Genomic DNA, 17,151 nt, shown 5'->3' with positions numbered 1-17,151 from the left:
AAACTTCTATAAATATAAACCCTGTAAACCTGGAACGCTGGCAGTTGAGTCCCAGAAAAAGCATCACCCGCTGTGCAGTTGAAGGACAGTGACGTGGGAAAAGGTGAATAAAGAAGGTGAGTAGTACAGCCCTGTGTTTTATTTGATTTGAAATAATTAATTGCACACTAGATGAATCTGGCTTAATTAGAATAAGTTTTCTCATTTCCTCTACCACCACAACAAATACCTTTTGAAAATTATTCAAAAGTGCTTGACACCAGGGTGCTCACTGCCTGATTTTCAGAAGTGCTAGGCAGCCATGTTTCTTACCAGTCAGTAAGAACAATTTGAACTCAATACATGTGAAAATCACAAAATTCTAGAAAAGAAACTTCCTTGCATATAATGCAAGACGGTGCTCCCATTAGATACTGTTTTAAGATCACAGGTCTATGCAGTTTCCCCGACATACCGTCAGTCCAGCTACAGTTTGGCTTCCCTCACTGCCCAGTCAGTTCTTACCAGTGATTCCGTATTGTGCAATGTGGTTGTAGACATGCATGATGTGACAGCCAGGCTGAAAGGTGCCTCCGTTGGGATAAAAGTCAAAATGGGCCACAGGCTGTTTGATGCCAACACTGAGACCCATGTGCTGTTTAGTGAATGTATGAATTGCATCTACGAAGTTTGCATCATCTGGAGATAAACGGTCTGTTGGTGACATTCCTTCAAACAAGGGACCAGCAGGGTCAAGGCCTGCAATAAATGCAAATAATCCAATTGTAATGTAGTACAGATGGATTTTCCTATACTCTTTTGAGAAATGTCTCTGATATATATTTAAAAACGTACAGCGCTGGTAGTTTACAAGGTCTTTCACTGACAAAAACAATGGTAGGGACACTTGTACTGTGAGGGTACGTGGTTACACCAAAAGGTAAAATAAACACAGGCACTGTAATAAACAGTAACTGCTGCATGCACAAGGACACAGGCTCAGAGATAGATATGTTTGTTATAGACAAACCATGCTTGCTACTGCTTTGTCATTTGAGGGATGTTTACTTAATTTTGTTCTTTGATACTCTAGAGGTCATGCATTTCAGAGGCTCTTTTGAAGACAGCAGTACCACAACAAGGTTGACTTTTAGCCCACATTTGAGACTTGTCATTTTATAAAACTTCACTTGTTGATTCAAGAGCTCTGTCTGGTGGATGCTGTTTATAATAGTTTCTCAGTGTTAAATGATTTCTAATTTTTACAGTGCTCAGGAAAATAATATTCCAGTTAGAGAGGTTGATTTTGGTTTACTGGATACTTCTGTATAGGGCCCTTTTTGGGAACTGATTTATGGAAAAAGACTTCCTGCATAGTTTAAAGCTGCTTTTTAGTTTTGAGAACAAGCAATTAAATTTGAGATTCTTTAGCTGGTATTATGGACTGACGTATTTGCATTGATGTAACTGGACAACAAGACTAATAGCAGAGGATAGAAGTAGAGATGCCACCCCAAAGTCATATCTTTTCCTTTTAATAGCTTTAATCAGTATGATATTTTTTTTCAGCTTATTGTTACAAGTCTGAATGATTTTTGATGAAAAATGCATAAATTTGTAATAATGAGTTAATGGTTTTGTTTATCCATTATTAAGGTTTTACGTACTAATATGGTCTGAACAATCAGTGCTGATGAGCTCAAGTTCTTCAGTGCGTACACAGGTGTAATATCACAACGCATCATGTAAAATAAGCTTCTTGGCGGGCAGGCACCATCACAAGAACTGACTGAGCAAGGGACTATGGTATGGTGAATTATAGATCACAACTAGGACTTGAAACTATCCACGGGAGGTAGGTGGCACACAGAGGGCTGTGGAAGGCAGCTTGAGCTGGACGCAGGACTACTGAGAGTAGCCGAGGTTGGGTGGAAGCTTGAAGTAGATGTTACCTTATCTCTACATCTTTCGTTGTAATGGAAAACTCCAACAGGGACTTGCATTTGGACTTTAGATGATGTGTGGGTTATGTCTTGGTCGTGCAGGGACACAATGTCAGATACTCTAAGTTCTTAAGGCCAATTAACATGAAAGAGATTTTGTTTCAGGAAGATGCTCAGGATCTTGTTCTCTGGATAGTTTGGGGTTATTGGTCTGACCCAAACCTTGGATTTGACTTTTTTTGTTTGTTTTTTTTTGTTGATGGTGGGTTTCTGTTGTTGTTTTGGTTTATCCCCTGTCCTGGTTTCAGTTAGGACAGTTATTTTTCCTCCTAGTAGCTATGTTTTGGATTAGGATGAGAAGAGTGCTGATAACATGCTGATGTTTTAATTGCTGCAGAGCAGTGCTTACACTAAGCCAAGGACTTTTCAGCTCCTCGCTCTGTCCTGCCCGCGGGCAGGCTGGGGGTGCAGCAAGAGCTGGGAGGGGACAGACCCAGGACAGCTGACCCAAACTGGCCAAAGGGGTATTCCATACCTTATGGCGTCATGCTGAACAATATCTAGGGGTGGCTAGCCGGGGTGGAGGGCCGGCTGCTCGGGGTTGGGCTGGGCATCGGTCAGCGGGTGGTGAGCAGTTGCATTGTGCATCACTTGTTTGTACATATTATTATTATTATTATTATTTTCTATCTTAATAAACTGTCTTTATCTCAACTCACAGGCTTCACTTTCCCGTTTCTCTCCCCCATCCCAGAGATGGAGGGGTTAAAGTGAGCAAACGGCTTTGTGGTGTTTAGCTGCCAGCCGGGTTAAACCACAACATCCCCCTATTGTTTTTTTCTTTTATTTTCTTGTGTACAAATTAAAATACTGCATTTCTAGTCTCTTTCAGTATTAGGTCATAAATCAGTGAGTCTATCTTTAAGGAACAGTAGAATTGTTTACCTTCTTCTGTTATTTAAAATCAATCCTCGTTAAATGCTTTCTCGCAACACAAACACAAGGTGGTATGTATTTACAGTGCATGCAGTTAGTTGTAAATGGCTTTCCATGCATGGTTTCCTTGGGTTTTAAAATATTATGCAAGTGGATTAAGTTGCCTATACATGTGAATATTTTAACTTTGGAGAGGATGCTGTTAGAAAAGGTGTTTACATATGTTAATTTAGCTACGGCCATGAGCCTAAAAAGACTTTATAAATTAAATGCAAGCTTTTAGCCAGCAGCTATAGTTATATTTCCAGCAAAAGTAACATCGTCAGTGTGATTAATAAAAAATAGGATTGAGGAGTTCTTAGTTCTAATATAAACTATGATATGCCAAGTATCTGTGTAATGTATGCAAAGAAATCAGTTGACTATTAAGCTTAGTAAAGTAAGCAGTTTTTTTTGTTTTGTTTTTTACCTGTAATTCTTCCAATCTTGCTTGTACCACTGATATAACTGCCAGCAAACCCTGAAACATGAGCTCCTAGGCTGTACCCAATTAGATGAACGTTGCTTCTGGAAAATTGAATGGATTCCTGGAAGATAACAGCAACTTGATTTAGATGGAGAAAATGTAAAAAGTAAACTAGTAAAATAGTTACTACAAGCCAGGTATACCATGAACCCAAGAAATTTGTACATATGTTGATGCTGGAGGTGAAATGAGATGTTTGGATCATGCACTAAATTTCTTTGCTGGCTGCGTGTTGTTCCTTGCTTCCTTCTCATGCATCAGGAAAATGCATCTGGACATTGCTACTTATGTGGTATGCTCCGGAAAGCCATTAACAGAAATAGTAGGAATTTTGTTGCTGTTGGTTGCAAATGATGCAAATGTGCATTGCCTTTTGTATGCAGCATTTCACTTTCCTATGGCTATAACCTGGATATCCATCTCTTAATTTCAGTGTAAAACACTCTTTTATAGAAAGTGTATCGCTTCTTTTGCCTTCGATATTAATATATGCCAAATTAGAAGCCAAAGTATCACAGCATTGTTCTGACATGCTAAGTGACGGAGATGATATTTCTTGGACTGATTTTTACAAAACTGGGTATCTGTTGTGAAATAAACCTAAGAAGCATTGGCCTCAGGCCCTTCTTTCTACCTAATCAATACTATCTAGATCTTAAGCTGTCCACCTGAGCAGTGAGGCTCAAAATTGTTCTGGCTTGTAAAGAAAAATGTGTAATATTTTTCTTGCAGTAAAGGCAAACCTCTGTATTAATTTCAGTGTGGATACTGCCTGTCCCAGTGGAGAGGTTTTTCAGTCTCGATACCTATCTGTTGTGAAGATGAGGTGAAAGCTGACAACCTTCTTAGAGATCAGAATATCCATAATGACTTTCTTGGCAGATGTTATTGAGACTGTTATTGATCATGCCCTGTTAACTCTTATACTAGGAGTGCTAAGATTTACTTTATTTTTATTCTTAATTAAAATGTTGCACAGTGCTGCAGCTTTTGTTACATCCACTGAGGATATTTCAAATCAGATTGAAGCACAGTGGAAAGATAGTTGCGGGAGGTTGGTTTTTTAACTTTTAAACACATGAAGGGGTGCTTCTCAACTGAATGAAGCTTTACTACTTGAACACTCTCAGTTGAATGCTGTAAAAAGTTATGGCATATTTAAACCCTGGAAGATATCATGGTACAAGAGAAGATATACAATGCTATAGCAAACAGTCCCTTATTCAATTTTATTTTATTTTTATTTTTTTGCTGACACTGAAGAAATCACAGACTGTCTTTATTGTTGACAATGTTGTGTGTCCTGGGAACTGAACAAAGTCCACCTTTTGATTGATTCAATAATTACACAGCTTCAAAATATTATTTTAGGTCTCTAGCAACTTAGACTACATTTGAGCAAGAGCTAAGCTTTCTTGTCACAAGGAAGAATGGTGACTGTCTCTTCTGCCTTTTCCTTTGTGCCTGCTGTCCCTAACTGGCTATATTGTGTGGTAATTCCTGGCCCTGTCTTTTCTGTTGAAAGCAGCTTAGTCAGTGGAATGTGCTGCAAACCTTTCATCTTTGCAGCATGTTTCCCATCTACCTTAGACCTCACCATATTTAAATTCATGTATTAAAAATTTCATTGTAAGGTCAGAAATATAACTTCATTCCAAATTAGGTAGCTTGAATTAGTACTGAAGATAGGTGAAATACAACTTACATAGGGTACATGCTTCATATGTGCAAGTCTCTTTCTAGTGTTTTGCTCTCTGTGTTTTCAAAAATCATGCTAGAGACCAGTGATCCCTTGCAAATTCCTTTATAACAATTTCAGTCTGGCAGCTGCAGGTATACCTAAAACTGCTGTAAGACATGGCCTCTGCTTCCTACCTAGTGGGAGTTTTGATGAGTAGTCACTAGATTAGCATGGCTCTGTACTCACTACTGCCTCTGTGCCATCTGCTTTGCTATGTGTATCTGTCATCCTAAAATGTCTACCTTTGCCCCCGATCGCCAAGCTATTATTTTAGAATAATGTATGGGAAACTAAGGCAAAAATCTGACGTGATGTCATGCTCAAATTTTGCATTAGGCATAGGTCTCATAACCCCCTTGTACAGAACTAGCCGCTTGCAAATGACAGCGTGCCTGTTTGCAAAGTGTGGCACTTGCTCTGGCTTTCTTCTACTAAGTTCTGAACTTGAAATATTGAATAGCTTTATAATGCAAAGAATGCCAGCTCTCTGCACATATGCTGATTGAAAAACTGAAGTAGCATGAAATGATCTCAACTCTAAAGACACATCAAAATATTCTAATAAAAAAAGACTACTTGCTTTTTTTCTCTTGAATGATAGAATTTTTTGAAGTCATATGAAAATTGATGGACAAAAAATGTATTTCAGAAAGGTGGGAGAAGCATAAGAACAGGTAAATAGGTCTTTTCTAAAGAAACACATTTTGACCTGGGCGCCCTTACCTCCAGCCATTCCAGGAAGTCTGCTATCTCCTGTCCTATGTGGCGGGTGTTCTGTACAGCAATGGGATAGTGCTGGTGAGCAAACGTAAGCCAATCTGCAATGATCACATTAATTTGTTTATCCTGAGACTTCAGAGCTGCTGCCATTTTCCAAATCCAGTCTTCTAATATCCCATCCACCTGTTTTGTTCAAAAAAAAAAAAAAAAAAAAAGTCTTAAGAAAAAGCAGTGTCTAACAAATACTTTGTGTGAAAAGCTTAAGGAAACACAAAACATAAAATAAACAAGGTGAGTTCGTGCTGATAACTAGATTTTAGGGGCTTCAACATGCCTCATTGCTGAGAATCCTTGATTTTGGGTGGAGAAAAATCAAGAACTTATATGAACTGTATAATATTTTAGGTAGATAGAGGTGAGCTCTTATCAATGAAATTATGTCCTTAAATATTCTTATACATCCTGAGATAATTGGTGTTAGTGATTAAAAAGAAAGACAGAAATGCCCAGGAAGTTTCTCATTTCATTAAGGAGCAGGTGTCCCTATAAATTTAAGCTGAAGGGGAGAGTGAGGGAAGCTAGAGTGTTGCAGACCAGTGAGTGTTTGCCTTGTATATTTGTTCTGTTATGAAATCCTCTTTTTTCCTCTCCTTTGAGTCATTCTTTTTTTCAAGAACTGGATCAAACTTTCTTTACTAGCATCTTTACTGCTTCCAATTTGAGGGACCAGAATTACTATTTCTTTTCTTTTATTTCTTCTCTGGCTGAGATCAGATCAAAATTCACTGTAGTATAGCAATTCTGGTCATTTGAAGAAGGTTTTTGGTGGATTTTTTTAACCATTTAACTTGAAGCAGTTCAGTAGTAATTCATTGACATTCAGGGCTTGCTTCAATTTTAGCTGAAAAAGCTTATAGAGAAGTTCTCTTTAAAGCTGTACCTATGAGAAAGATGTGGGGAGATTGTGTGCACTTTTTTCAGTAAGTCTGTAAATATCTGGCAGTAAACATATCAGAGAAATGAAACTAGATTTCAGTCCTCCAGAGGCATAGCACATTAATTTAGCTGCTTGTTCGAACTCTGGCTTTAAACCAGGGATGGATCTAATTCCTGGCATGGGACTCTCATATGAAAAATTGCTTGTTGAGTGTTCCTTCATAATCTCAGTGGGGACTATCCACTTTGTATTATTTCTAGCCATGATTGCTACTAGGGAAATCCACCATATTTCAGATCCCAGTCTTTCTTCTGAATTTGCTTTTGGCACTAACATAATGAAGAGGAAAATATATCAAATCAGGTGTAGTTGGAATTAAAAATAAAATTTGAGTTCATACCGACCAGCCATGGACTATCATCACCAGAGGAAGAGAGGCATTGAAACTGCATTTGTCAAGAGTCTCCAACTGATTGAACAAAATCTGACATCCTTCTTCAGTTGTATCTGTATAGAGTTGAAATTTGGTTTCTAAGCTTTGCTGACCTTTCTTTGTTCTAGTGTGCTCACTCTGTGATCCCAGTGCCTCTGAAATGAAATTCATAATAACAGTCAGAATAGGATGGAATCTAAAATCTGAAGTAGTCACTAATGAGACAGTTTATAACATAAAGTAAACTAGTAAGATTGAAACTCTATCTACATATAATAACTACCTACTCCAGATGGGTCTAAACTGTATATTAGGTTAAAAAGTATTTTCTTTTGATGCTTGGGGTGGTCTGGGTGTGCATCTGAGTCCACCTATTTAAACAATAACAATTAAACTATTAGAGAACACAATAAACTATTATTTTAAAAGCACATAAACCTTTATTCTGCAAGCGCATTTGATGATGGGATACTCCCATGTTTATGTATTTGCAGTAGTGGCATCTTATACAGTTCAAAGAACCCTAACATGAAACCATTCTGGTTTTAGATTGGACTATTTTTGCCGCGTCAATCTTGTTAGAAACTTGATTCAAGTTTTTATTTTGGTACAGTAAAAAACATGATCCAAGCAGCTTATTTAATTTGGTTCAGTGAATGATTATCCTGGCAATAAAGCTCCCAAACTGAACTGAACTGGATGTGCACTGTTTTCCTTCTCTCACTGATTATTATACATTCAAAGTAACTCCGGACGATGTTATGTTTCATAGCTAGGAAATATTAGAAAATCCCTTTAGCCAAGTTAGAAAATCTCTTCAGCCATCTACAAGAGCTGGAATTGAAAAATCTTCAAAGTTAATGAAGGTTTGCTCATGAAAATTCTTAGCTTCAGCATTTAATCTTTTTCTTTAATGACACTTCTGTGATAGCTATTTAGGGCTAAGATTGATAATTTCTCTGTTAAAAAGTCTACTTAGGAGCATCTCTATTGGATTTTTTTGCTGGGAGAGGACTGCTTCTGATGAGAGTAATATCAGGAGAAGGTGAAGATCTAGCTAAAGAACAGAAAATTGGAAAGAGGTTTAATGATGTTGGTATTCTTAACCTCTGACGACTCCAGAGCTTGGTGAGTAGTCTACACAAAAATAAGCACTGTGCTCTGGTTTTCAGTACAAAAAGAAAAACACAAAAAATATGTAATTTGTCTCTTCCTTTGTACACATCTTTTTTTTTGGTTTATGCCTTATTTTCACCTTTTCTCAGTGCTTGTTACAATGCTAAGACATTTTGTCACTCTCTATTGTTTGTACATACTATGGAAAACAATCATAAAAAGCTGCTTTCTTTATACATCCACTGTGAAAATGTTTTTGTTGCTTTAATGGATTAGCTTTTGGCTTGCCAAAAGCAAAGTAAGTCTGAGAGAGGGAATTAAAAATACAGTTTAAACTTCATGGCTGTCAAAAGTGAAAATTTCCAATAGGATCTATTGTGTTATTAGACAAAGAACTGCTTCGATCTATTAATCCATGTAATGACTTGGAGAAAGAAATATTGTCTAAAGAGGTTGGCTCCTATAAGACTTTAGCTAAAAATGTCATGCCAGTGACTCATTGACATGATCAAAGGGAGCTGCAAAGTTTCATATGTCAGTTTGCAGAAACTGCAAAATAAAACCACTGAAAAATTTCCTGAACTAGTTGCAGCTGAGAGTGCCAAGATCATCTCTAACTCCAAGAAGTTTCCTTTTGGAAGAGTAGCTCTTATCTAGATTGAGTGACTTGATGGCTGACTTCCCTTGCTTTCTGAAGATCTTAGTCCAACATGAATCCTTCAGGAAAGTCAGCCCAACATCGTCACAATGATCCGTGTGCTATGAAAAATTAGCTTTGTGCAGAGCAGCATTGTAATCACAAGCAAGAAAAGCTGTTATAACTTCTTGCTGGCCCAGAGGAGATTCAGCCTTTTACCTTTCCTTACTTTGCATCTATGAGATCCGGTAAGACTGCAACTTAAGACTGTCTTTGTAAATACCACTTAATTTGAAGGTAGCAAGTTTTCTTGCATAACATGTTGAGGTGAGTTTTGGTAGTGGAACCAAAATACTGTTAGATTTGAGCTGGGATAATTGCGTTGTTTTTTTTGTTTGCTTGTTTGTTTTTGCTGCAAGGAAACCAAAGGACTGATTCCCAGTTGAACATTTTCATCACCTGGGATTATAAAAAAAAAAAAGAGAGAGAGAAGAGAAAAAAAAAAAAAGGAAGAGAGACCTGTGTTCCTGGTAGTGGTAGCTCTAGTAGCCATCTGAATGCTATGCACATTGGCATGTGCAAGATAGAAATTCATTTATTGTTTCCTGCTACTTTATTCCCATTATTAGAGTTTATTGCCGTAGGTGATTGCAGTCCTGCTTCTAATAACTCCAAACGAAGATGAAAGGACCATGTGAAGAATAATAAGAAAGCTAGTAAATGTGAAGAAAAATTTCTGACTTGCATTGAATCACCTCAGCAGATGAGAAGTTCCATGTTTTTCTTAACTACAGAATTTTGGTGCTACTTTTGCATACTTTACTGGAAAGTATGCAAAGGTCTGTACACTGGCAATGATTTGAAACCATGAAACATTGTATGCTTTTTTGGGGGGAAGAGATCCAGAATCTAAGTATTAGTTTCTTTCTGCATCCTGTTTGAATGGGAATTAAAATGCCACACTAAAATATCTATTTCATGTCACAAAATCTGCCTGAAGATGTCTTGGGAATGAGAATGACAAACCACTGTGGAACTGTTTCATGTTAGGAGCAAAATTTTAATTGTTGCTAAATCATAGGTTTTAAATTAATCTCAAAGTACAGCATTAAAACCTTTGATTTAAATTGTCATTCCCAATTAAGGAAAGTGATTTTTTTCTGAGAAAAGTGAAGTTCAGCATCCTTCCTGTCATGGAATTCTGCAGGAAGTGTTTCTTAATAAGGACTCACTGAAGAGGATTGAAGAGAACTTCTCAATGGCACTCACCTAATCCATAGGTAATTGTAAAATCAATTAAGTAAACCTGAACGGAAGCTGAACTTCAGGCTGTTGGTATGTTAAGGATACTTGAAAATCATACACGCAGGCATACGTACACACCCCACTACCTAGACACGATATATTTTTCTGAATTGCCTTCTGACCCTTGCTGCAGTCACTCCTCATGTTTGTCAGGGGAGTTGTCTGAGTCTTGGGAAGTCTACAGCCATCTTTTAGGTAGCTTGCCACTTGTACATACATTAAAATGTTTCCAAAAGAGTGCTTATGTATTATGATACTCCAACGTGACCACTTTACAACACATTTGAGAAACAATTTACGCAACTACTGCAATTCCCAGAATTAGACATTTCTGTGGAGAAGTTGAGTGAAGGCATTGGCATGTTGGTGATTTTTCTTTGGGCCACGGCAAGTGGTCTATATCACTGCCTCACTTCCAATAGCCAGATCTTTATGTATTTTTAATCACTTAGAAGAGAAGCTAATGACAGGAAAGCATTCAGATCCCCCAATTTGATAAATGTTTCCCTTATAGCTGCTATTCTTGCTGGAACCATAGTTGTCACATTGCAGTTGGCTATCAGAAGACCTTTTCACTAACCCCCCTTACTTTCTTTAGAAGCACCTGTCCTAATCCCCAGACTCTGCGATTTCTAAGCAAATCCATTTGGTAAAGCTGACACAAAACACCACAAGAAAATGACAGGCTCTTAGAACAAGCATGAAAGTAGAACAAAATTTAAGCAACATTATATAAACCGTAAAGAAATGGTAGGTTTCATCAGGTGTGTATTTACCCAAGCATTCTGCATCTCTTTGAACAAGGTTTCCTGTACAATAGCTGACACAAATACAAAGGTACAACACACAATAATCATAGATATTCTGCATCAGGACTGGACTTCTGCCTTTCACAAATGTGTTGAACCAAAAACGTGAAAGGATCGGACTGGAAACATTAAGTGAGCATTTGTTTGCTTTTATATTACTGATTTACAGCCGTATATTGAAGCAGGACAGGCGTAACTGTCAGCAGAGTCCCATATCCCTATGATTTTCTAGTTACTGCCTTTCTAACTTAATTTCTGGCATGCAGGGTATTGGAGAAAGCAGAAAATGTAATGTTTGGTTCAGTAGTAGTGGAACTGTGATTTAAAAAGTGCTCTTAACTTGTTAATAAGGAGTTAAGACCTAGAATAATAGGTCTCAGTCTCTCTTTCTCTCTTCTTTAAAGTCAGAACGCTTTCCAAACGAAAAGTAATTTGGAAAAAATAGCCAGCACTGAATTTATGGCATGTACAAGAACTGTAAAATATGTTTAGAATATTCAGTGCAGATCATTGTTTAGTACAATTTGTCTGCTTGGTGGCCTTAGACATAAAGGAGAGCAAGTAACTCTCAGAAATTGCTTACCAAAAATAATTGCTAAGACCTGTGTCAGTTCCTTTAAAATTCTATACTTATGTACCTGCTGCTGCTGTTTATTTAAACTTCTCTCTCTTGAAAGCATTTGGGCAGATGGTAGAGATAGATACAAACAGTCTTACTTCTGTAGAGTGCCTTAAATGGCAGTATTTGGGGCTCTGGAGGGAAAAAAATGAGAACATCAAAGCAGAAGTCTTACTAAGAAGTATTTGAAAAGATGATGAAACATTAAATAGTTATCATAGTTTGTTTTCCTCTTGCTGTTGTTTGCCTCAGCTATTCAGTTGTGTCTCTTATATGAGTCAGTTGTGAATCAGATAATAGATTTATTGATGGTTTCAATAAAGGAAGGAGTAAAGTGAAGTATAACTCGTCTTTCAAGAGACAAAAATTAGCAGATTTTCTTTCTGCTTTCTTCTAAATTTATTGTTTATTATTTACATGTATTGGAGTACATGTAAATTGGAGTACATGTACATTGGAGTAGTATTTACATGTATAAATTTATTGTTTATTATTTACATGTATTACATTTTTATTCCTTTTCTTGCTGAATTGTTTCTCTTGTTGGTTTTGAACACTCTGTTGCCCCAAAACAATCAAAAGAATCACACCTTTTTGGTTCTTGTCTTACTTTTCTAATTTTTTTCTTCCCTGTAAGACCTCTCTTTACTATGTGAAACTTCAAAACTTACTTTCCACATCTCTTTTATTTAGAATCGAGTATCAAAGTGATGATTGGAGAACAAGACAAATTGGGGGATAATACTCACCCCCAAACTGTTCTTTTGCCTTTGTATATTGGGTGAAAATTTATGGAAGGAATGCTGATTGTAAAAAGCTTGATGGTATTTTTCTTGACCCATTAAGTAAGGTAAACTACTTTTCCCTCTGCTCTTTTTTACTGTGAAGTATTGTACAAATCTTAGTTTGTTCACTAGTAAAAATGTGATCTTGAGTACAATAAGCTTGTGAGGCAGTTGTTACAAAGAGCAGGGAAACCAGCGCACAAAGAAACGAGGAGTGCCTCTGGGTTTATAAGTCAGCGCCTGGGTTCTGGGCTGATGCCCTGTGCAGAACAATGCATGCAATCTCCTGTGCTCTCCTCTCCTGAAAAGGGAGCCGAAGGATGCACCAACCACACAACTATTAAGCAGCATGCATTATTTATGGGGTAACAAATACGCTGTCCTCCTTGTTTCCTCATCTAAAGTAAAACGCTACTAAATATGAACGTGTAAGTGCTGCTTGCACAATGCATGGTTTCTAAATTGAAATTAGTACCCTAAGGGTTTCATCTGACCTAATCTGAATTTTATGAAGCAAAATACTGGGAAATCATTAGAATCATTGGTCTTTCCAGGAATGGTTTGGACTAACCCATAATATATATCTAAAATTGTTACTATACATAAATGCTAACAGCAACAAAAATAAAACTCCATCTGTTACCTAACCCAAACTTGCATAGTTACAAGTAATATTTAAAAGTAGGTAAATCTGAAAAAAGAAAAAACACTTGCAATGTGTTCTCGTCTTAAGCTTTGTTTACTTTGACCTTTAGTTATCTGCAGACTTTCTTTCCAGTACTGTTTTTTCTTCCTTCATAGAAGTGCTTGTTTGCAAATATATGCATGACTAAGTTTTTGGCCAGGGTTTCGGCCAAAATATTCAGATGCCTGATTTAGAGTTTGCATTTCCTTTTCCTTGATATTAAAAGCAAACAGAAGAAGAAATGGTCACAAACTGCCTGGATAAAATATATTTCTTCATACAATGTTATCAGATAGAGGGGAGAGCAAATGACTAAAGACAAATGTAAAGCTAAGTAAATCAGGACAGGAAATGAAACAACTAAGAGAGTGATACAGTATAGAGGCTATAAAATCATAACCTGTATGGACAAAAATAGAGGGGGGATCAGTTATTTAAGTCTCTTCTAGTACAAGTTGGAAGGGTTATTTTGATAGCAGTAAAAGAAGACACTGTTCACCACAAGTCCTCTAGTTAATGTGTGGAAATTACCTGCCAGGTGTAAGGCAGGTATTAGGCGTTTATGGAAGGTCCGTTGGAAAGTGGATGTGTCTGTGTAAGAGAAATCCAGTGAGGATTACTAAATGGATCAACACCACCAGTTACTCAGATCCTCAGACTGCAAAAGGCTGATGACTGAGAGTACGTGCTGGAAGTGCTGTATGTATATGAAAAATTCCCCTGCTCAGCAAGCATCAGCTTTTGGCCACAGCAGCAGGTGCCTGACCTAAGTGGACCTTTGGTTTCATCCACTACAGCCACTGTGTAATGCTTGACGTAGAGCTTCCTGCCATCACCTTTGATATTGGCAGCTCTCTGAAACAGGAAAAATCTGTGGAAAATAACAGGCTTTAAAATATCTCAGTTGAAACCTTTCATTCCATCTTGACATCCGCATTACCCACGTTCATATTTGCTGCTGCTGTTCAAAATTATTAGTTGTCTGGAAATACTTGTACATTTTTTTTTGTAATTAAATCATCTTGAAATCAGAATTGATCAACAGCACATTTTAGCTAATTTACTTCAAAATGCTTGGAGCTTTGATTTGTAGGTTTGTTGCTGTTGATCCAGTTTGTTGCTGTTGTATCCAGTTTGGGCTGGAAAACGTTCTTAGGATATGAAAATGTTTTTCTGTTCAGCTCCAGAGAAAAGACAAATCATCTCTAAACCTGGAAGAGGTAGACAGGAGCTAAATAGGAAATGTAGGTCGAAGGATTCAAACTGTGCATGTATCTTGCTTATAACTTCATGATTCAGAACATTGTTTTCTTCAATTTTATTTTTAAGGGACCAAGAAAAAAACCTCTATTGCTCATATTCATTTTCCTTGCAAACATTTCATGTATACTGACACTGTCATGGCAGAAGTAAATTGAGTGAAGAGTGGTGGGGAATGGACAGCTTAGCAAGAGATAATACATTCTCCGAGTTACATTTTTAGGAGAGCTGTGCTGGAAGTGGGAGTTCATTTTCTGCTTATGGCCTCACTTTTTTTTTGCTGTGTGATCCTGCAGTGAAGTCACTTGTCTGGTGCCAACTTGCTAGGTCAGAAATTCAGCATAATTTCTGGATCACAGCATTTGGTAGGATGAGGAGAAATGAAATTCATGCAGCATGAGCACACGAAACTCAGAAAAAATAATGGGGAACTTGAAAGAATGAGAAGATGGAAGCATTAGAATCTTTAGACTATTAGGAAAGGAAGGCATCATTGAGTGAAACTCGATGAGCCATGGGACAGCCTCGGAGCAGTCTGCTATGTAATAGCTCTGCTCCCTGCGAGGTGCAAGGCAGCTCTCTGCAGAGCCGAGCTGGTGGGCAGGGGCAGGCACAGGCACGGTATTCATATGCACAGCCAGCCTTGTCTGCACAGCCAGGGAAGTTAGTGAATTGTTAGGTTTACTTATGAATTTTTGGTACTAGCTACTCTCACAAAGTACCCTTGTGAATATTTATGCTTGGCACCATTCTGATACTCCGAATAAGACAAATGTCTGTCTTGGAGTTTGCAGAAAGGCAGTGGGAAATAAAGAGGTCAGTGGTGCATGGAAGATGATTGAGTGTTGCAATGGAAAGGAAAAATGGACAGAATTTGGATGAGTTTTTTCCTTAGGGCTGAAGTAAGAATTACAAAGAGATGATACGTCAACACCAGGCAGCCCATTGGTTAAGTGGGGGAATCTGCCCAGTTTGAGTATAATTAAATCCCAGTATAAGTGGTTCATGGCAGCAGATAGGACAAAGCATCCAAAGGTCTCAGTCTAAGAATGGTGACTTGGCATCCGATCCCACGAAATGTTTGCACTTCCAATAAATCTATTCAAAAGAAATGATGGGGAAATATTAAAGGATATGTTCTTAGGAGTTACATTTTGCTTTAACAGTCTTCTCCCTTTCTTCTTCTTTCCTCTTCTCTTGCCTCGCAGATGTGATCCTGTTTTGTTTTTCATTGTGCCTTTGATATTTTTATATAGAGTTGTTTTGTTTTTGCTGGTTTTGTATGAAAGCCTTAGTTAAGCCAAAATAGCTGAGCGGAAATCCTGGTTTTGCAGCATGTTGGAACTGTTTGCTTTGAGAATCACTAGGTGTGTTCATCTAAGCAAGAGTTTGATGTTTTCACTAGTACAGTATTTAAAGGCTTAGATAATTGCAAGTGTATCCCAAGTTTCTCCGAACTCATAGTTTATAATGGCTGCATGTAGTTCCTCTGAAACCTCTGCAATAACCTCTCGGTGTGTAAACCACACTGTTTACAAAAGTATCTTCATGCAATAAGGTCTAGAAATGAAACTCAGTATCGAACATTGACTGGAAAATTAGGGAAAAAAGGAGCCTGTAAGAAGATTTACTGTGGACTTATTTTGAAGGAGATTTTGCATTGTGAACCTGTATTAGGGTTCTTGTTGTTGCTGTCGCACAATTTTTGTTACAACTTTGTGTACAGATGAACTTGGTCCTGATTAGAACAACTGCTATCACTTGAGCTGTAGTTCACAAATTGAGTACTTTTGTCTAGCACTCTAGTACTGCTTTCTCTTTTACTAAGAGAAAGAGAGCGATTTTATACAGAGTCATCTCACAGTGGTGTCCTACACAGATTTGTTAGCATGAGTGGGGTGAGCAGTTATCAAAATTGGCAAGGCTATAGCTGAGCTCTGCAGGCTATTGCAGGTGTCCTGTGAAAACTTCTACGCACAATATTGTTTTGTAGAACGCTTAATACAGTTTGCCCAGTACAATGCAAAAACTCATTAAAAAGACTAAAAGCATATGAAACTCTTAGTAGGAGTTATATCCCTTAGACCTGTAAAGCCAGACAGAATTACTCAATATCAATTTCTCTCTGACCAGATCTTTAATTTTGGTTTGATCTGTTAGATCGCTTAAGTAGTCTGAAGTGTTAGGGCTTTGGCGATAATGTGTCAGACTGTTCACCTTCATCTGGATTGTTATTTACATACGTGTGGCTTATTAGTTGTAGGATGATATGAACCAAGATGATGAATGAAGTTGCTTTCCGTATTTTGAATGCATAGAAATTGGCTAACAGGACTATATTCAAAAGTGAATTATGGTACCCTTATCATGTAATTATTTTCTAGAACACCTGACAGCACTCACATTTTTTTCAGGTAATGTTTTAATTACAGATTGCTAAAACCTATTGCAAAACAATTGGGAAAATGAATAAATATATGAACCACAAGTCTTACTTGAAAGCTTGGAATGGAAAAGTTCCCGATCTCAAAAATGTCTCCCAACACTTTGCCCTAACTAGGAGCTGTCAGCAGAACAATCCGAACTGAAAGCCACGGAGAGACGGAAAGAGGGTGCTGCAGGGGTAGAACAACTCAGGGATGCTTATGTTGCTGTGATGCTTTTGGTCTGTGAGCAGAGTTTTGGTCTCCCAGTCAGCCAAAGCTTTGTTTTGGTTAACA

General features: G+C 37.7%; 1 protein-coding gene across 4 annotated transcripts in view; it reads right to left on the bottom strand.

Moving 5' to 3' along the window:
- Positions 1-17,151, bottom strand: part of LIPC (lipase C, hepatic type) — a 71,095-nt gene that overhangs the window by 8,776 nt on the left and 45,168 nt on the right. For 2 of the 4 annotated variants that reach the window (XM_035335536.1, XM_035335537.1), the window contains exons 3-7: positions 8,985-9,048; positions 7,183-7,370; positions 5,849-6,028; positions 3,328-3,445; positions 505-738 (exon numbers count right to left, since the gene is read on the bottom strand). In XM_035335536.1, the coding sequence (XP_035191427.1) occupies positions 505-738; positions 3,328-3,445; positions 5,849-6,028; positions 7,183-7,370; positions 8,985-9,048 (784 nt within the window). The remainder of the gene's footprint in view (positions 1-504; positions 739-3,327; positions 3,446-5,848; positions 6,029-7,182; positions 7,371-8,984; positions 9,049-17,151) is intronic. The other 2 variants (XM_035335534.1, XM_035335535.1) reach the window with 1 other exon arrangement.

The sequence above is a fragment of the Oxyura jamaicensis genome, chromosome 10 (genome assembly GCF_011077185.1).
Source record: "Oxyura jamaicensis isolate SHBP4307 breed ruddy duck chromosome 10, BPBGC_Ojam_1.0, whole genome shotgun sequence".
NCBI classification, from domain to species: domain Eukaryota; kingdom Metazoa; phylum Chordata; class Aves; order Anseriformes; family Anatidae; genus Oxyura; species Oxyura jamaicensis.
The sequence above is the reverse complement of the archived record's forward strand: the minus strand, read 5'-3'. Positions and strand labels throughout refer to the sequence as shown.